General features: G+C 35.8%; 3 protein-coding genes across 3 annotated transcripts; all 3 read left to right on the top strand.

The window, feature by feature from the left end:
- Positions 1–206: 206 nt before the first annotated feature.
- On the top strand, positions 207–3153 carry LOC109003799 (SHUGOSHIN 1-like). The gene is made up of 11 exons (XM_018982101.2): positions 207–377; positions 906–1069; positions 1162–1199; positions 1301–1409; positions 1518–1541; positions 1632–1700; positions 1786–1827; positions 1926–2031; positions 2113–2170; positions 2287–2424; positions 2540–3153. Exons 1-11 carry the CDS (start codon positions 332–334, stop codon positions 2823–2825), a joined length of 1080 nt encoding a protein of 359 aa, XP_018837646.1. The 5' UTR covers positions 207–331; the 3' UTR covers positions 2826–3153.
- A 2965-nt stretch (positions 3154–6118) lies between these two features.
- LOC108983073 lies at positions 6119–7126 on the top strand. The gene is made up of 2 exons (XM_018954599.2): positions 6119–6218; positions 6339–7126. Exons 1-2 carry the CDS (start codon positions 6165–6167, stop codon positions 6948–6950), a joined length of 666 nt encoding a protein of 221 aa, XP_018810144.1. The 5' UTR covers positions 6119–6164; the 3' UTR covers positions 6951–7126.
- Positions 7127–15832: 8706 nt separating this feature from the next.
- On the top strand, positions 15833–17145 carry LOC109018583 (zinc finger protein ZAT5-like). The gene has a single exon (XM_019000738.2). It carries the CDS (start codon positions 15971–15973, stop codon positions 17012–17014), a length of 1044 nt encoding a protein of 347 aa, XP_018856283.2. The 5' UTR covers positions 15833–15970; the 3' UTR covers positions 17015–17145.
- Positions 17146–21258: the final 4113 nt, after the last annotated feature.

Below are 21258 nucleotides of genomic sequence, written 5' to 3'. Positions count from 1 at the left end.
GAAAAAACATTTGTTTTTATAATTATTATTATTATTTTATGGGCCATAGAAGTAGGATGAAACCCAATAAAATGTAGGGGAGAGGAGATTTCTCTCCTCCGTTATCAAGGCCCACTCGGCCCAACAAGTTTCCGTGACAGCCTGTAACTCTATTACGATGGTCCATTCAGGTCCGCGCCGTTCTTTAAGGTTTAAACAGCCTCGGACTTGCTTCGGGAAGCCGTTGGATTCTCCAAACCTTTGGTTCCTTCGCGCTCAGACAAATTGACAATGCCAGTTTAGAGAGAGAGAGAGAGAGAGAGAGGGTTAGGGCGTTCGATTGGACTCGACTATGGAAGTTGCCACTGTACTTGATTCAGAAATTTGCGTGGCTGGAAGTAAGCAAAATCCTCCTTTTTTTTTTTTTTAAAAGCACAAAATACTCTTCCTCTAGTTCTTACTTATTGATTTTGCGACTCTTAAAGTGTAGTTTTATCTTTATGATTACAGGATTTAAGTTTTGAATTTTGTGTTTGAAATTCATATTTTGATAACCCGTCAGGCCCTTAGGGTTAGAGTCTGTCAAATTACAACTGAGAAATGCGGTGCCTGTCGGGTTTCTGGGATTAGGATTCGCTTGATGGGATGAAGGATTTGGTATTCGGGTTTGTGCTACGGTGCTAGGGGTAGGTTTCCGTAGGATGACAGTTTGTTGAATTGAGACGAGAACTCGTTACATCGTCTGTTTCGTTGCTAACGAAACTCGTTATATCGTCTGTTTCAATTTGGGCGCGTTATTGACTTTTCATCAAATGCAACATTTTGTTTTACAGTCCCTTTTCTTTGGTTTTCTTGGACCCCTAACTGGGGCTCAGGTCTTTTTCTAGTGCTTGAATTGTTCGATTACTAAGAAAAAGTGAGTGCAGATGATAGGATAAAAGGAGCAAAGGGACCCAAAATTGGAAGTGCTCCGAGGAAAAGGCTTGCTGACATAAGCAACTTGCAGAAGCAGCCGAAACCGGTAAACCAAGATGTGAATCAGTTGCCCATTTCTCTTACGGCTAAAGAGTATATTGAAAAGCTACAGAAGGTATGCTTACAGAGGTCCTTATTTTATCTTCATGCTCTTCCTACATGCGATACCAGTTTAATTTACCAAGGTCACTGTGAATATGATTTCAGGAAAACATGACACTGATGAAGCTTGTTGTAGAAAGAAAGTATCCTTCTCTATCAATTTCATTAATCGATTTAGTTTTTTTCTCACCTGGGCTTTTCCGGTATGGTTCTGGTTTATACTTTCCTTAGTGTTAGTTGACAGCAAAATTATTGAACTGAGCAGAATCGAGTTACAGAAACTGAGAATCAGTCTGCAGAAAGTGCAGCAACAGAATTTGCAACTTGCTCAAGCAAACAGTCAGATGTTGGCGGTACCTTCACGTCTTTGATGCTCAGTTTTTCAGTTCTTTAAGGCCCAAAAACTCTGATGAGAGTATCGAGGCCTTGGTGAATCTGACATTATGTTTATCATCCTGCAGGAGCTTAATTCAGGTAAAGATAGGGTAAGTATTCTGCTGCAAGAAAGTGGTGCAACTTGATGCCTTGATCCCTTATGTTGTAATCTGTAAAAATTGCAATTTGTTTATTTTTAGCTAAAAGCACTTCAGCATGAGCTTGGATGCAAAAATGGCTTGCTCAAAGCACAAAAACTGGACTCGGAGGTCAGCTAGTAGTTAATTCAATCAGGTCCATTTAAGGTTATCAGAATAGAACTCTACTGACTTATAATCTTTTGTGTCTTCCAAGATCAAAGCGAAAAGAGTAATGCTCCAAAATTTGGGAAATGAGGTACCTCTATAAAACCCCTCAGTGGTTCTTAAAAAAGTTAACAGTTGATATTTTCCTGTCTTCTGTGATATTTAAACCTTCTCTTTTACTGCTTTAAGGTAGGTAAAACTAAGCACGATGAGGCAGGGGAATCTGCTCAAACAGCAAGGGGGGACTCTAATACTTGTCATAACAACAGAAGAAGACGGCAATCCAAAAATCAATGTAATTAGCACACTAGGCCTTTCATTTGAAAATTTTAATCTGTTTAGATAGAAGCATTTATCTTTTATGATTTGGTTGCAGCTTTGGGTCCCACCACCGGAAATCAAATCAACACTAAAGAGACTGTTGAAAATAAGAGGTTTGTCTCTGCATGTTTCATTGCTGAGTGTAAGATTGTAGTCAACAAGTCCTTTGGGTTTTTACAAATGATCCAGAGAATTAAAGATCATTTCATTTGATTTGATGTTCCAACAGAAATTGTTTGAGAAGGCAATCTGCAAGGTTTAAATCTGAAGAACCAGAGCCAAGTGAAGATTGTTTTGTGACAGATAGGGATTCAGGTCCTACCACTCTTAAACCAGTCCTTGTTAAGCAGGGTATAGGAAATAAGAGGTATGTTCATGCATGTTTCGTGGCTGTGTGTAAATTAATGTTTTCAATGGATTTTCACAAAATAATCTAGAAAACTAATGGGGGCTTTGTGGTGTCCTTGACAATTTTCTGACAGGCATTGTTTGAGAAGGCAATCTGCAAGGTTTAAATCTGAGGAACCAGAACATAATGAAGACTTGTTTGAGATAGATGATGCTAAATTCCCTGCATCTCCTGTATTTGATGATGTGCATGACAGCAGTCAAATAACATCAGAATTGCCAGTCAAAAAAGAAGACGAAGGAGTCAAAGCTCAAGAAATTCGAAGATCATCTGTCGGAAGGCCATTGCGCCGAGCAGTTGAGAAGGTTCAGTCTTACAAGGAAATTCCTCTCAGGATGAAGATGCGCCGACAGGAGTGAGTCAATTCTTTCCAAACTCCTCCATTTGTTGTTGAGTGCTTCCTGCCAATTTTTGTCCTAATGATGTTCTTTGTTCTTGCACCTTCCGTCAAACAACTTTTCCCCCCTGTAAACATGTTTGTAACTTGCTGTATTCTTTTTCTTTATAATCATCTGCAGATGATAACTAAGAATCCAAAAATTATCTCGATTTTGGTAATTGAGTTGTATCCGAACAAACTATACTCATGGATTTGCATGTTGAGCTGTTGGTGGTGGGGGTGGGATTTCTTTCTGAATCTCTCGGTCAGTTATTATGAGAATATACACGTTGAAGATGATTGATTTACTATTGCCATTGGGGCATTGATTTTCACAAGAGGTATAATTTCGGTGTTAGGAGGAGATACTTGAATTTCATTAAAGTAGAGTTGCTAATTTGTGTCTAATGGTTTTTTTTTTTTGACGGAGTAATTTTGGACATATTCAAGGGGGAAAAATTAAAGAACAAATATATAGAGATATATTATTTTACAGGTTTTTTTTTTTAATCTCAAAGTGGTCTGTTCTGATCATTGACATATTGATGAAAAAAAAGAAGTCAAATTGCGCTGTGATCACATTAGTATCTTTTTGTTATGTTTTTTTTTCTTACCACCCAATGAATAACCTTCCCTCTTCCTTGACGTGTGGGTCCAGCATATTTCACCCCTCACGCATGCAAAAGAAAAGAAAGCTGAAAAGATTTGATCCTGTATCATATGTCACTCCTACAACTTACAAACCGCGTTAGCGCACGAACAAAGCAAGCAAAGGAATAAAATTTATTGCATTTAGTTGTTAATTGATGCATTATTAAAGCAGTTGTTGATAGCATACTTATGATTCTTCCCATGAAATAATTAAAATTCTCTAATGATTTCACAAGGAATGATAGCATGAAATCGTGATGGCCATGCATGTGGACGATTTCTCACGCAATTCTTGGTGTGATTATAAAAGAGAATATGGTTTTGCTTTTTATTATGCCCACCTACCTGAATTAAAATGTCGGTCTAAGATAAAGCCATAGCAAATAATAAGTCAGGCTGCATGCCACCTCCATCTCAATTCCTTCCTGAGTTCATCATCACCCAGAGATATCAATAAGGAATTTGATGGGGCCTTAAAAGTTTAAAACATCCTCCTTTGATTTTGAAAATTCTATTTTCCCAAAAAATGTGGGGATGCATATGGCATGTAAGTAGTAATGTGCATGCAAGAAGATTGTGGCTGCACCACGAGTGAGAGTTTAAATACAAATCACGGATTATAAGGCTTTATTATTTTCGTCGGTTGAAACTGAAACTTCAATCCTACTAAACATGTAGAGTGAAATGCACCGTAATGCATGTGGATGGACATGCCTATAGATCGTGGAATGGGGATGCAAAACGCAGGGCAAATCTTCCCAGAACAGGGAGTTTTGAATGAGTCAAATTGGACAGCCAATCTTCTTTTTCCCTATTAAAGGATAATCCTGTTGTCCAAAAGATGTCCATGAGGACCCTACCATTATCTCCTTTTGCTATATTTTTCGCTGAAAATTTTCGGTTCCGCTCCCTTTTCTGACTAATAATATGAAAGATGAGGAGATGGGTGCATCTGCAGACACTTATCTCAAGCCATATGGGCAGACATGTTTCATTCACAACAATCTATGACAGGATACATTTTAGTGGCTTACAGCTTTCTTTTAAGTTTCACAATTTAGCTACATAAAATATGGAGCTGGTTTCATTGTACAAAAAAGAGAAAGCAACAGATTTCGATTGTATATGATTTTCTGAGAACTGAAAACTGGATTTATTTTGTTTACCAATCAGTTCCTTGTACTCCTATTCGGGTTTTGGGCCTTTGGCTGAGGTCTGGTAGAGATCGTGGGATGGGAATGGGGGAGGGGAGCTTTCTAAGTTCAACTCTTACCGGGTCAAAAGTAGAAAGGAAGAAGAAGGAAAAAAAACCTCGATTCCTGAGTTGATCAGATAAATGAGCCAAAATGAGAGATGGTTCAACGCTAAGAGAGTTAAAAACTCGATTTTTCATTCATTTTCTCCACCTATATCTTACTGAAAGAAACAAACCTTTGGGTCATGTGGACCAAGTCCAACATTAGCTTACTTTAGAAAATTTGGAGGTTAGAATGCTACTTTTGAGATGAATTTGGGGGTTACACTCGTGGGTTTCATCCATTCATCTCCTTTCCTTTTTATCTATAAGGGGGAAAAAAAAACAAAAAACAAAAAAAGAAAGAAGAAGAAGAAGAAGAGAAATCATGAGGCAAAACTAGCTCATATCAGGGCAAGACTTGTATATCTTATATTCCCCTTCGAGAGTCAAAAAAGAAAACTTCAGCATACGCTCTAGAAGGGAAAAAGTGTTTGGATCAAATAGCTTTAATCATTCATTAAATTGCACTTTATCTTTTAGCCTGACAGATTAGGAGATTCTTGCAACACTAAACTTTCATTAGGATTGGTTTTACTATGATCTTTTTTTTAATTTTCTCCCCCTAAAGCGGTTGGTTTCACTACTACTCAATTCCTTTTGCCATCTGCTTGTCCCTTACCAACCTTTAAAACCTTGATTTGACCTTTGTTGTAGACAGCAAAGCTAGATTCCACCTGAATTGGCCCTGTTTTAACTCATAACATGTATATGAGTTTCCATAAGGAATTGTGGCATATTTTTTCTATTTAGTTCGGGGTTAAGCTTTCTTGTGATGAGATTTTACAATATATTACGAGGATATCTGTAGATAATGTGAAATGGAATGAATAAATCCAGAACTCCATGAAAGAAAGAAAGAAAGAAAAAATACAGGACAGTTCAACAACCATATATTAAAGATTTGGATGTTTTTCATCAGCTTTTAATATGCTTGCTCAAGGGGACTCACATCCTCAAGCCCTCATTGCAGCAACATCTTCAAATTTACATTTACAGTCTGCAGCAACATCTTCAAATTTACATTTACAGTCGCATGTGCCTTTTTTTCGACAGGTAGTTACACCAAAAAAGTGCAGTATGAAGAGGAACTAGCTCTTAACTTTTTACTGCAGATTTCACACTCCTTCACTCCCGAGTTTTGTCACTCACACAGAATCCAAATGCATAAAGATGTATGCACTCCGCAATTTGGCCTTTCTATACTTTTGGCTTTTTGTGTTTTTTGTCCAAACTCATGTCCTTTGAAAGAAAAGAATTAAAGTGAGAATAAAAAAAAGTAAACAGAAACAAAGTGCTCCAATTCTATAAAAGTTGAAGAAACCGCACATAAAGCCCCCACCCCATCTACTTCGGCTCAGACCACTGCCAGAAATGGAGGTTCAATGCAGTCCTCTTGGATGGGAATTCTGCTACCAAGATGATCGGGTAAGAGATACTCTTTAGGCCTCTTTTGAGTCCAGTGCTTTCTTTTGTTAGCGACTCTTTTTCTGTTTCTCGTGATTGTGCTGTGTCTTTGGGGATAATAAAAGTTGCTAAAATTGGCAGGGAGTTGAAGAGTTAAGACATTCTCTCTTGTACACAACCTTGGAGTTAGAGACAACACTTGTAGCAGCTAAGGAGGAGATCACAAGAAGAGAATATGAACTGATCCATCTCAAAGATCTTTTGAGCAGGACCATCAAAGAGAGAGATGAAGCGCAGGCAAGATGCCATAAGCTAATGTTGGAGAAACTCGTGCTCCAACAGCAGCATCAACTACTAGAAGAGCAGCAACTAGCTGCTTCAAACATTGAAGATGAATCAAAAGGCACCGACTCTAGCAAGCTTTCTATCTCTTCTGACTGCCATGGAAACATCATGTCCTCACCGGAAACTGACCCAATTTCACAACCGCTGCCACAAGCCGCCTTGCAATTAGTATCTGAGAAGCCATTGCCAGAAAAAGGGAAGCTCCTGCAGGCAGTGATAGAAGCTGGACCACTCCTGCAAAACCTCCTCCTGGCCGGACCACTCCCTCGGTGGCAGCACCCACCTCCCCAACTTAACTCCATTGAGATTCCACCAGTGTCTATCTCTTCCCCATCACCACGTCTTGCACGCCAAGATTCTTGCATTAGTTTCAATGGTTGTTTTAATAACATATCTAATGCTCTGTGATGGCTCTGATTATTCCCCCAAGGCCAAGCATTTGAGAGGTTGCTCTCCGTTGACCAACACCTAGCTAGCACTTTCATCTAATTTCTTACTACTCCCATCCTTTTCATACTATCAAAACATGAAAAGGTCATTAACATGAAATGGATGGTTAGCTGTTATGCATCATTTTCAAAGTTTGTACACAGCTTTATCTTAGAAATTAAAATCCCAACTTCCCTAGCATCATCCTGGATGGAAAAATTGAACCTTCTTCTAACTAACTGATCTAGTTCAGACTAATTCAAAACAGTAAACCACTTTTTATGTCGTAATTTAATAAAAGCAATTGTTGGGCTCATGTGATTTCATTTTGCTTTTGCTTTTTATGTCGTAAAAATAAAGTAAAATTATAATGATGGTAAGTATGACCAAAACAAGCAATCAATCATAAATCTTCCTAGGGATTTTCCTTTCCATGAAGCACACCTACCATGCACTCACGGTGAGTGTCTGCCACTAAAAAGTGCATCCAATTAGATTTCCCCATCATAACTAATGAGTTGAGCACTTGAGATAGATCCGATCAAAAAAACCAGGCTTGATCCACACCACAACTTTATCTACCTGCACTTGATCAACAAGCTGTCCTAACACTCCTAATAGTAAAACCCAGTACGAAGTTAAGGACATGGATTGATATAGACCACTAATGCAACAAGAAGTCAATGAAATTTGTAGCAGCTAAACAAGTTTAATTAGGATGATGCAGGTGAAGTTACAACAGCATTCAAGTGACCGAATAATCAACGAGCAATGAAAATTAAACAAAGGTAAAGAAGGATCTTTAATAGGGCTGTAAAATTGCAGCAAATACGTACGCACGTTGTCCTGACTCCTGACTCCTTAAAGGTTCGTTCTGTGACTGCGAGGCATGCGTGTGTGTGATCGATGGAGGATAGGCCCAACAAGTAATAACGTGACCACTATCGAGACCACGCCCAACATGATCTACAACTATTGCTCGCTCGCTCTTAATTATTATGATTTCGGATTTATTTACCACCAATTTCATTCGATGAAAATAATATTCATTCAGGAATATCTCACAGTCCAATAGATGTTGGTAAGTTTATTTTATTTTATTTTTATTTAAACACTTTTAATAATTCAGAGAAATATGAATACAGTATATAATGGACTTCATTATATTTAATCATGTTCGATGCATAAAATTATTTATGAATTAAGAATATTTAATAATTTGTAAAGTTTATATATAATCATATAATTTAATTATCTCTCTTAAAATTATAGTAAGTGTACGTTTAAATTGACAACTACTCATGATCAACTGATATTCTGGATAAGGATGATAGAATAGTCAGAATTCTCTTCATTTACAAAATGATTAATTTCTACGACTCCATCATGATGAGATCGAATTTCATAACAAGTTTGGGCTTCTTTTTTATTTGTCGCATGTCAGATTTATATTTATTATTTATAATTGTTATAATGATCATCGTTAATATTATTTATTATCTTTCATATTTATAGCCAGGTACAGTAACTTTACCAGCAAGTCAGCTCAGGCAAGTTGTATTGATGATATGCATGTATCGTTGGCTCGCTGAGTGCTGCCTGATCTTCTATATTATTTGCTTTATTCTTTCTTTTTTTGTTAATTGTTCTATATATATATATATAGATATCAAATCCGTTTGATTTATTCTCATACTACGTACATCTGTGTTTTTTATTTTTTATTTTTCCTTCACTTTTTTTAGATCAGATGGTGTCAACGATTGAGATGGCAGGTTGTGTATGAAAAAACAATATGAGTTTTGCTACATATAAGTAAGTTTGCGTACCAATCTAATGTTGTTGTATTCATATTCTAAATTTAAATTAGTACTGTTTTCTACAAAATTTATATTTTGACCAATCATATTGAATTAGTGCACGTATTAGTATGCAGAATCATTTACAATTAAATTTTTTCTAACGAAAATAGACATTAACATCCGGTAGATCGATCTACCAATATTTGATAAGCAATGAATTGAATGAAAGTACTAAATGCATGATCATCGAGGTGACAAATTAATACCCTTTCAATAATTTATTAATAATAATATTGGTTATAAGAACTCAAAAATGATCTAGCTTATAATAGTACTCAAAAAGATCATCATAACCCTTAATTGTTACGCCCTAGATCATGGGTACCTACATAATTTTATAATTAACTTGATCGAATTAGCTGGATTTACATGATTCTAATTAATAGCAATATATAATTACGATATATTATTATTTTCTATCTTTTATTCGACGGGTAATTAATCATGATCACCTAGAAAATGCATGCTCCAGCAACTAATATATTGGTGAGATTCCATGTTTATTGCAACTACGTTTCAGCTTATATATATACCTTGTTTATACACACGTGCGTACGTACATGATATTATAACTACGTACTATATAATATATATAATTGATGGATTCCCATGCATCCAGGGACGTCTGTTTATTTGATTATTTTCTTAAGGTTAATCTATTACGGCTTTGGTTTTGCTTAGTACTGCCAACGTCGTCAAACATTCCATATATATCGAGTGGCTCTCAGTACAATTAACTACGTACTGAATCTGATCTCTCTCTCCCTATGAATGCAAATTATACACGTACATGAGACCACGTACTACATCTATAAAAATATCACATAAAAATAAATTTACAAACTGTCTTAGTTTGATGCGGTAGATTAAATTTACTTTACAATAAAAATAACTTTACAATATATCTAACGTATGATATCAAACCATGTCAATTTGTATGTTTATTTTTGTGTGCATGATATCTTTGTGACTAAAGTACTATTTCTCAATATATATATATACACACAAATTAATAGTTTGATCATGAGGATATGCTTCATGTCTTCATGTGCTAAATGATGATGATCAGGAGAGGCAGGCAGGAGGTGGCCTGGAAGAGAAAGTTGGAAAAACAAAACTGATGTGGAGAGCTGGCCTGGGAGGAAGCCATGACAAGATCTTGATCCTTTGCTTCCCCCAGCCAAATCTTTTACTTTACTAGCTCTCTAGGGTTGGTTTTTGATCTGCCTCTTATAATGTCGTGCCCGCGCACAACTTGATCCATGGCACTCCAATAGAAAAAAGATATTTACAATCGTAAATTGTGCAACTATCACGTAATTACTTTTAAAAAAATGAATAAAATATGAAACTCACATGAAAAAAATTAATTTTTTAATAATAGATCCCAGTACTATTTTTCAAAGTGATTACACGACGTTTATGTACTTCACGATTGTATGTAGAATTACTCCGCTCCAATATGAACTTCCCCCCTACCTAGCTAGCTCACACCTTAATTATTAACCCAACCATAATTAAATAACCATTGACTCCCCTCCTTAATATATATATATATATATATATATATTTATATTGCCCCCCACAAACCATGCACCAATAATGCAGGCATGCATCATGCCACGGTGAACGGTGATCGATCATGTGATCTATACTTGATTAACAAACAAAAAAAGGATTATTAGAAGACAATTAAGTTGGTAAAATGGAGAATTATTCTACATTAAATTATATGTAACACCCCGTATTTTAGTGTATTTTTATTGAATGAATTATTTTTATGGATTCAAAATTTTATTCTCTTATTTTAAAATTATTGGATTTTTAATTGGGTTATTTTTATGATTTTTAGTTTACGAAAATTATTTTCGAAGTGCTTTCTTTAAATTAATTATTGTTATGTGTTTAAATTTCTTCTCGAATTAAATTAACTTATTATTGGGTTTAATTATTTATTTTCATGTTAATCACTGTGTTTGAAATATTTTATTTCACTAACTGTTTTAAAATCGTTTCCGTTGGATCATTTTCGTGACCCAAGTTATGAAGATTGGACCTCATTTCTTTCCCTCTATTTTTCTTTCATCCTTTTATTTTCCCTTACTTTTATTTTTTCCCTTATTTCTCCTTCAGTCCCCTTTTTCCCCGCGCGAGCCCCCTCTCTCTCTCTCTCTCTCTCTCTCTCTCTCTCTCTCTCTCTCTCTCTCTCTCTCCCGTCGTCCGTCCACTCCCCTAGCCCGCCGCCGTCGAGCCGCCGTGGTCGACACCGCCCACTCCATTGGGTTCCCCTGCCGCCGGCTACCTCACCCTACCAACCTCACATCCATCCGCGCCACCGTTCTCCTCCACGCAGCCCTTCAAGCCGCGGAGTTACTTTCGCTCCAGCGCCGCCGTTGCACCACCTCCGGCCACCATCTTCCTACCACTTCATCCCTGACCTCTTGGCAACCCAATGGACCCAACTCTGGCTCCGATCCGTCACCGGTGAAGCACAACCAAGCCCATCTCCGATTTCGGCATTTTTGGCCTAAAACCACCCCTTGCGCCGCCACCCACGGCAAACCGCCACCACCATTGGCTTCATCGACCTCTCTAGGCCTTACCCTACCATTTTTGGGTCTTCGTTTGTCTCCGTTGAAAAGTTGGTATTTGTGACCCACGGCCACAGTGTATTTTACACTGTGGTGTTGCTCAGACGTCACCACTTACAGCTTCGTGATCATTTAGAAATTGCTATATTGCACTGTAAGTATTTCTCCAAAGAATTCTTGTGAATTTAATGTATTTTTGCACTAACGCTTTTCACTGTATTTGAACTGATTGGTTTTGCCGGACTGAGTCCGAGGAGTTTGGGAGTCGGATGGACTTATGATTGGAGTTGCTTGGGTTGGTTTGATTGGATTGGTTATTGGTTATTGAGAAATGTGGATTTGTGTTGGTACATGTGCATATCATTATTTCATGCATGATCATGTTTGTAAAGAAAACTGGGTTTTCATGTATTGCATTCATGCTCATGTGTGATTTGGAAAGTTGTGATTTTATGTGAGAATATTTTTGGGTGCGTGTGTATCACGACCCCAAGCTGAGATGGGGCATTATCTCGGTGGAGCTCCTCTGGTTACTCGGGAGCGGAATAAACTGAGTAACATCCCTTGGATTGTCGCTGGGCGACAATGGGATCGGACGAGAGATTCGTGTCGACTCCGTTGTCCTTCTGCTGGCGGGGACTAGAGGATGCTTGGCTACGTACGTGTTAGGCGCGGAACTGGGCATCGCTCGTTGCGTAGTGGGTGCTTGGCTACGTACGCGCTGGGCGCGGAACCGAGCATCGCTACGAAATCAGGACGTGCGGATGGTCCCTAGGGGAGACCATGGTGCATAGGTTAATAACGGATTAATTGGCTATTTTCTGGGAAAATAGTGTGTGTTGGATTTTGTGTAAATCATTTTCTAGGAAAATGTTTTACGGTTATTTGGGCCAATGAGATTTTGGCGTGTGTTGGAAAATTGTCATTTTCGGAGAAAATAATGTTTTGAGATAAATGCATATTTTTATCATATGCATGCATGTTGGTTGCATTAAATGCATTTTATTCCTGAGGATTATTTGAGTTATACTTACATGCGGTACCATTCTGTGGTAACGCAGATTTTGATGCAGATGAGGAGGAGGAGGGCGAGCCTGAGGAGACGGCTCCGCCCGAGGAGTGATCTGGGATCACTGGCTTAGTTATCTTATTTTACTCATTTGTATTTTGGGACATGTGTTAAACTTTATTTTGGATGACTGTATAACTGTTTAAACCCTTTTACTGATGATTACTTGTATTTAAATTCTGGTACTTAGTAGACTTAATTATCCGCTGCGTTGTTGTACACTGTCGCATATACACACACTTGGCACTTTCGTTAGGATGTGTGACCGTGTTGTCATCATCCCGGCATCTCGATTCCCGTGTTTTCCTTACATGGGGGTCAGGGGCGCCACATTATATATAAACCGAAAGAACATGCAAAGCAAGATAAATAAAAATCGTATCAACTAACTAGCTAATTATTTACTATATAGCTAGGTACGATTATTGTTAGATTAATACTTAAGAAATGCAAAACGTTGAATATATATATATATATATATATATATATAAATATACTAGCTAATTAATTCATAGCTAGTGTGTATGATTAAGTGTAGAAGTGGTCAGATTACAATTTAAGAACGTATAGATTAGGACGTAGGATATACATACCGTATACGTATTATCAAACTTATGAATAAAATATGTATATGTATATGTGTGTGTATATATATATATATATATATATATATATATATATATATAATCATGTATATATGATCGTGCTAGCTAGCTGATCAAACTTATAACTATATATGTTGTCCAAAGACGTTATAAGATTCCCGAATCCTGAAAAATGAAGATATATAGTAAGATCATATCGATCTAAGTCAAAATGAGCTTAACCCTGCACTTAGCTATCTAGCTAGCTTATTACCTCTCGATCGAGCTGATCATCTATTATATAATTTATAAGCTCAAGCTGGAGTATAAAGCACAAATTTGAAACGTAGACATTCTTAAATATCAATTGTACGTATTATATATATATGCATGCGCGCATCATGATGCTATATAATGTTGAAGTGGGAACGATCGATCGATGGCATTCATGATACTTATCTTAATTTTTCCGCGTTTTGACTAATATCTATCAAAATACAAGTACTAGTCAGCCATGCATTAATTGATCATCTTTTCTTAACAAAAAATTAATTAATTGGGATATTTGATAATGAATAATATTATCTATGCCTTCTTCTAAAGGGAAGCTAATTTTCTCGTAGCAAATTAATTATACGTACTACATTTCAGTCGAATATATACGTACTTCAGAAACTTTAGCTTTTTCCAAGCCTGTAATTAATATTGGATTTACCTTTTTTTTTTTTTTCCTTCTTTTCAATATATATATATATATATATATATATGTATTACTTGATAGTGTCACATAAATGCCGATTTTGTCCCTAAATTTGGCATGGTCTGCTTATAATTATAGTGCAGAAATGTAAGCAGCTTAATTTTATTTGTCATATGATATGATATGATATTGCCTTTCCCCTAAGTACGTACTGTCTTTTTATGGAAAAAAAAGTGGACTTTTATGTAGCACTATTTCGATGTTCATTAATATTAATTACACATGATGATATACGAGGCCACGTCTATATATATTTATTTTGCATGAAATTTCAATCCGCGTACGTGTACACTTGGTGGCCATCCATATATAAATAATATGATGGACCCAATCAGATCAGATCAACCACGTACAACGATTTATTTGTTTCAGCACCACAACGATATATATGGATATGGTGGGTCAGCACCACATGATTATAAATCGACTGATTGCAAAGTTGTATATAATTATATGCATGTTATAATATATAGTTAGTGTTATTTGAAGATCATGATCACAAGTATACTTATCCCGATTAATTTTGTGGATGCTATATAATATTGTTTATGAATGAGTTAAAAGCTAGAATTCACATCGGGCCCGTTACTGGATATAATTACATGGAAAAGAGATCGATGATGATCATGTCTTCATTTCATTAATTCATACGTATATATCCATGAATTAGCCCAGAAATTAATCAAAGTACAGAATGCAAAGAGAAAAAATAAAAGAAAGGAAAGAAAAGGCGTGGAGCACCGCGGATTCCGTGGTTCCAAGCTTGCACTCCAATCATCTCATTGGGAATCGTTGAGGCAAAGTTATGGGCTTTGCTTCCTCTCTTGCTTGCCTTCACATCGCCATCTCTCTCTCTCTCTCTCTCTCTCTCTCTCTCTCTCTCTCTCTCTCTCTCTCTCTCTCTCTCTGTGTAACTTGCGGTATATTTTCTTCATTTAGACGTGGGATTAACTAAATTCTAGGAATGTCACTGACACGCTCGATCTTTTTAAAAATTTCCGTGTGTTATTCTCAGGTTCCAACCAAATTAAGAAAATAAAAGAAGTCTCGATCCTGACTTCAAGTTCTGGGTTCTTTTTTTATTTTTCATGTTTACTTCCAAAAAAAAAAGTTTAATTTATATATTTCTGATCGTTTTTTATCGATCACGTCTGCCGAAAGAGAAGGATCATTTCATGCGAGACGCATTATAAACGTGCAGTCCAAGAACTACGAGACTTGTAAACTTTTAATTGGCTCACAAAACCAACGAAATAGACCCATTTTTTGGTCACACATCAATGAATCAATGATCTATATGACAAGTTTCTGCATGCATTCACTGATCAGTACTGGAATCAAATCAATATTAGTTTTAGGCTCGTTAGAATTTGGTAACATGTCAAAGTCTCCCCTCTTGAAAATTAAAGGACGTTGATGATGAATAGTGTAACACGTGAATACGTACGTACGTGATCAAAGAGCATAAAAAGCTAGCTAGGGAGGTGGATTTTTATGGGCAATTAAGGAGATGATTAATTAGAAATATTATAGTGGCCAACTAAGCTTAGGTAGGGTTTGTTTTGATCAATTCGTGAAGTGCGTTGGCGAAGTGTGAGAAAGAGAGTGTGAAACGGACTTTTATACGTTCAACAGCTTTCTCCCATCTAATTAAACAGTTTAACACCACCCCCTCCCTCCCTCCTCTCTCTCTATTTTTAGCTTCTTCTTATTCTTTCTTTGTTTTTTTAGTCCAACTTGTTCCTTCAATTAATTGTCTAAATCTGATTATCTCTATTTCCCAATAACTCTCTCCGTTACACTATAATTCCATAGTTTTCAACTCCATTTATAAAGGCTTTATATATCCAGACAGCTTCTAGAGGTTGGAAACTTAACAAGGATTGGGAGAGTAATTCGCTGTTACTGTTATTCTATTGGTTGGCTTTTTTCACTTCAAACCCTTCCTCTTCACTATATAAAAACATTACGTACACAACACAACCCCCCACTCTCTCTCTCTCTCTATCTCTCTATCTCTCTATCTCTTTCTTGCTTCCTCCTCTACCCCAAAAAAACATCTCTTTCTTTCTCTCTTTGAGGCTACCTCGATTGATCTCTTTGGGTTTGTGGTTGCGGCAGTGGTGGTGGAACATGGAGGCTCAAGAAGAAGTCATCGTCATGGGGTCTAAGGAGAATACCCACATCGTCAAAGGGAAGCGCACCAAGCGCCAGAGGCCGCAATCACCTATCCCTTTTGCCATGATCAGTACTACTGCTAATTCACCGACCGGAGAAGGAGGCGGTGCTGGCACTGGTGGAGGTATATATGGTGAAAAGAACTGCAATATTGATACCATTAACGATGATATGAACACCAGCTTCTCGCCGGCCACTTCCACTGAATTACTACAAGATAGCACTACCGAGGAAGAAGAGGACATGGCCAATTGCCTAATCCTTCTTGCTCAAGGTCAGACCCGGCCTGAGACCCCAAGACAAGTCGAAGTAGATCACGGTGGTGGTGGTGGTGCTTTTAAGTTTAATAGTCGAAGATTCTTAGAAGCAGCAGCAACCGGAACGGGCAAGGCCGGGTATTATGTCTACGAGTGCAAGACTTGCAAGCGGACTTTCCCTTCCTTCCAAGCGCTAGGTGGGCACAGGGCTAGTCACAAGAAGCCCAAGGCCATGGCCGCCGCGGAGGAAAGGGAAAGGTCATCGAAGCAGTTCTTGTTGTCGTCGGATGATGATCAAGAAGCGCAGTCCAAGAAGAATGATCTCATCTCTTCTCTGTCTCTCCAATTGAGTAGTAGTAGTAGAGGTTTGGGTAGCAATAATAACAGGTCTAAGGTTCACGAGTGCTCCGTTTGTGGGGCGGAATTCACGTCCGGCCAGGCCTTAGGCGGCCATATGAGACGGCACAGGGCGCCTAATATGGGAACCAATACCACTTTGTCCTTTACTTCTCCATCATTGGCGTTGGAGCCTGATCATCATCATGATCAAGAAACCAAGAGGCCAAGACAGATGCTTTCCTTGGATTTGGATCTCAACCTTCCGGCCCCAGAAGATGATCACCGAGAACCCAAATTCTCTTTTGCAACAAAACAGCAACAGCAAAAGCAACAGCAACAACCACAACAACAGCAACAACCTCTTGTCTTCTCCGCTCGGACTTTGGTCGATTGTCACTACTAAAAAAACAGGGTCAGACTTCTTATTTGTTTCTCCGTTTATCTTCAACGCTTGATCTCAAAGCTAAGACGAGGGGAATTGCCACAATTGTTTTTCTTTTATTTACCATTCAAAAAAGTATACGATTCTTTAAATTCTTTTTTCTAATATCTTAAGCAATTGTTTCACGGACAAGTTAAAATTCTTTGTTAAAGCCATAGTTTGTGTTCTGAAAGGCTTATAATCATGGAAAGTGCATGATCAGCATCTTTTTCCTCTTCTTTTGGATTGGTTTTTGCCTTATTTTCAGTTGGAAGGAATGTGATCATAAACACTTTTAGAGAGAGAGAGAGAAACGAGAATGGGTGTTCGGTTTGGGTGTCACCCCGGCCCTCACCATCGATCTCAACCAAAAGTCATGGTTTATGTTTCATTGTTTCAGTTACAAGAAAAGCAAGCCGTCTCTCTCTCTCTCTCTCTCATATTAGCCAGTGACAAGAATAGAATATTAGAAAGCCAGTAAGTAACTGCAATTCCCACATGAATCCACTTAATGTCCTTTCCTTTTTCCTTTTCCATAACAAAGTGATATTGAAAAAAAAAAAATGCCTTATCTAGCTATTTTTGTTCTTTTCTTTGCTTGGTCCACCACCTGTTAGTTAACAGCCTGCTCATTACACCAAAGCAAACATCTGCTGTCATCCAGACCCACAACCTTTTTAAATTGCTCCAATAGGTTCTGAATCTTCTCATACCCACTTGATTCAACTACTAACTTTTAGAGTACGTGAAGTTAGGTTGCATCAAACATTAATCATGTAAGTCCATTTTCATTTCTTGGAATTGAGGTTGATCGGCAGAGAGTTCATGTACGTGTTTAACTTAGAGCGCAGTAAAGTTGGACAGATTGTTCACGTTTGATACGTAAATGCAGTCTAGCTATATCTCTCTTCTAATTGAAACTCTTAAAATTCGGACTCTAACTTGAGCTAGAAGATATTTTTTCATATATATATATATATATATATATATATATATATGTCTTTCGTTATAATCAATGAAGACAAGTACTAAATTTGTGCCAAACTGTCGCCATTGTTTTGTGGCATTGTTAAATCCTCTTGATTAGCTGTTGTCGAGTAAGTGAACATCAATCACATAGAGAATGAGGTCGAGAGAGCGGCAATTTGTGAGGTTGTCAATGACTGCCACATGTATGTTGACCAGTGTTCTAATTTGGGAGTTTGATGGATACGTTGAGCTGGAAAAAAAAAAAATCACAGGTTACAGATTAAAGTGCCAAGTTTGGCAAGTTTGGAGATTTACATTGGGATAGATGAGGTGAAATCATTATTTTAATCAAATACTTGGTAAATTTCAATTGGATTTTAGAGAGCGAATACACGGAAGGTTATATGTACATCTTATAAATTTAATGAAATATTTTAATTATAAAAAATTTTACGAAAGCATAATATCTATTATATGAAATCATGTTAATTTGTGAGTTAATTATTTTTGTAAGATATTCTTTTTGACTATAACGGTTCTAATAAATTTAATACTTATAAAACATTACACTAATCATAAATGAATATTAAAATATCTAGGCACTATATATATTTCTCTTAGAACTACTAATTAATTCTAGAATTTATACAAAGACATTTAGATGATAATATGATATCAATACGTAAAACTTACAAATTTATCAGATTTAATCAAGGATAGAGATACAATCATTTTATAACTTTTTGTAGATCTATTTTAAATAAATGATATTCTTATAAAATAATAACTCTTATAATTTTATTTTACAAAATTACTTTCCATTAAAAACAAAATCGTAAAAAGAATATTAAAATGAAAAGTTTTTTTATAAGAGAGTTCATGCACTGATATTGACATATAAAATATCTATTTAATGAAATAATATAAATTAAAAACAAAAATAATTTTTGAAATAAAAAATCTTCTTATTCTCTAAAAAAAAATCTTAGATATTTGATATACCAAATGGCTTGTATCAAGAATATATCTTTTAAAAATGGTCGCCTCTCGTCGGTTTTCATTAATTTTTGCAATTAAGATGTCAACTTTTTTCGAAACTTGTGGGGTCCGGCCTACCGCCAGAGTGTTGCGTAATCGATCGATTGAGCATCAATGTTGGGTCTGTTCAATCAGCAATTTGTTATGTACACGTGAGGTCAAGTGGTTGTCTGAATAATTAATCAAGTAGCACGAAGTAGTGCAAGTAAACTCGGCATTTATTTTCTAATTACAAGATACAGAAATTGCGTGAAAAATGAATTGCGTAAGCATCATGATCATGGACCAACAAAACAAAACTGGAAATTGTCAAAGGGAGTACTAACCCTCAAAGCATTTGTTTTTTAGTTATTTTGTTCTTGCTACAGTGTATAAAACATACCATCAACATCACATAAATGATTACGATGATATTTGATTTGTAAAATTAAAATTTTATTTAATTTGTAATATTAAAATTTTAAATTTTAAATTAAATTATGCAACGTAAGTATTTTACTAAATATATTCTATACATCGATTTGAGAATATAATTTTTATTTTATTTTTACAAATTTTAGAATATAATTGAGACTATATCAGAATACTACAAAATTAAGGATAATTTGGGTTTGCATATATAAGTGCAAAGAAGGTGAAATCCGGAATATTTTTGTCTTTGGCATTCATACATTTGGTCAAATCTTTGCCAAATCCAACTATCTAATGCAAATGACATTATCTCGAAGCTTATTATTGTCTATTAGTATTGGACTGGTTAAATTTTTTCAAGTAAGACTGTAAGCTACAATAAATCTAAACCTTTCTTTATCTTTAGCCAGACACTGTTCACAGAAAAAATATATATTTTATTTCAAAATATTGTTATCTCTAATTATTAATTAACATATAGTTAGTGTAGTTACAAAATATGAAAAAAATAATTTTTAAAAAATATTACTATTAAAAAATAATATTATATTAATATTTTGACTAATAATATATAGATAATCTAATGTGAAATTATATGTTAAATGGCTTTAAATTTATATAAAAAATGTAATATTAGGTAAATTTTAATTTTAACTTTGAGTAGACAATTACTAATGCTATAAATATCATATCTGATCATGAATAAAGATTATTTATGGTATCGAATACAATTCAAACAAATCAAAATAATTACTTCTCTATATTATATGGAACGAGGTAACAACCGACAACGGTTGGTTGCAGTCGGCAGAATTATTTTATTGGGGATGTTGGATAAATTAAACAACCAAGTGGGAGAGTACTACGCAACTATCAACAAAATAATGATCAGTCGTTTTCGTTGGCCAGTGAGCACTTCTCATTTCTAGTGAGAAATATACCTTTCGCATTCATTTTTTAAATAAATAGATACGAGAATCACCTCGTGAATAAATGATTTTTTTTCAATGATTGCCTTTTTTTTTTTTTAAATAGTACATGAGATTTACATGTTTTAAAATTATATATAATATTACTTATAAAGCATATGACTCATTGGAAGGTGACTCATAGTATAGAAATAAAAGCCGTTTAGAAAAACCACTGCTAGTCTGTCCAGAGTTGTATGCTTATGAAAGATCGATGACACGGATCCGGTTTACAGTTCATACGCCTTCTGTAATACCCCAGTCTTGAATGAGTCGGAGTTACTAACTGTCACTTAGAATTATATTTTACAATACATATATAAACTCAAACTTCTTAATTACATATAGATCTTATTATTTTTAAACCAACTACATCAAAATAATTAATTAAGAATACCACAAAGTCTCAAACTTAACATCAACTTTCTAAAATACCAAGATAATAGAGCAAAACAAAATTTCTGAATAAACTATACAATAATCAAAGTATCCTCTTTTATACTTAACTTGATATGCTCATAGAGTCTTACCCATGCTTCATATCCTTAATCCTCAGTTGAAATATCTAAAATATCTAAAAATATTATGGAGATAAGAGGTGAGTTATCAATAACTCAGTAAGTATAAAATATATACTAGTATGTAAACATGAACATTCTCACAAAATTTAGAATGCAGAGCAAAACATTTTTAATTTTAGAGTGCAGAACCAAAACATGTTCTCAAAATATCAGAGCGACAATTTAGAAATATTCATATTAAAAAATATCATTTAACATGACATAATTGAACATTATCATTATATTATCTCACATCATATCGTATCAGAGCATTATATCA

The sequence above is a fragment of the Juglans regia genome, chromosome 12, assembly GCF_001411555.2.
Source record: "Juglans regia cultivar Chandler chromosome 12, Walnut 2.0, whole genome shotgun sequence".
NCBI classification, from domain to species: Eukaryota; Viridiplantae; Streptophyta; class Magnoliopsida; order Fagales; family Juglandaceae; genus Juglans; species Juglans regia.
Note: the sequence above shows the minus strand (reverse complement) of the source record. Positions and strands in the feature narration are given on the sequence as shown.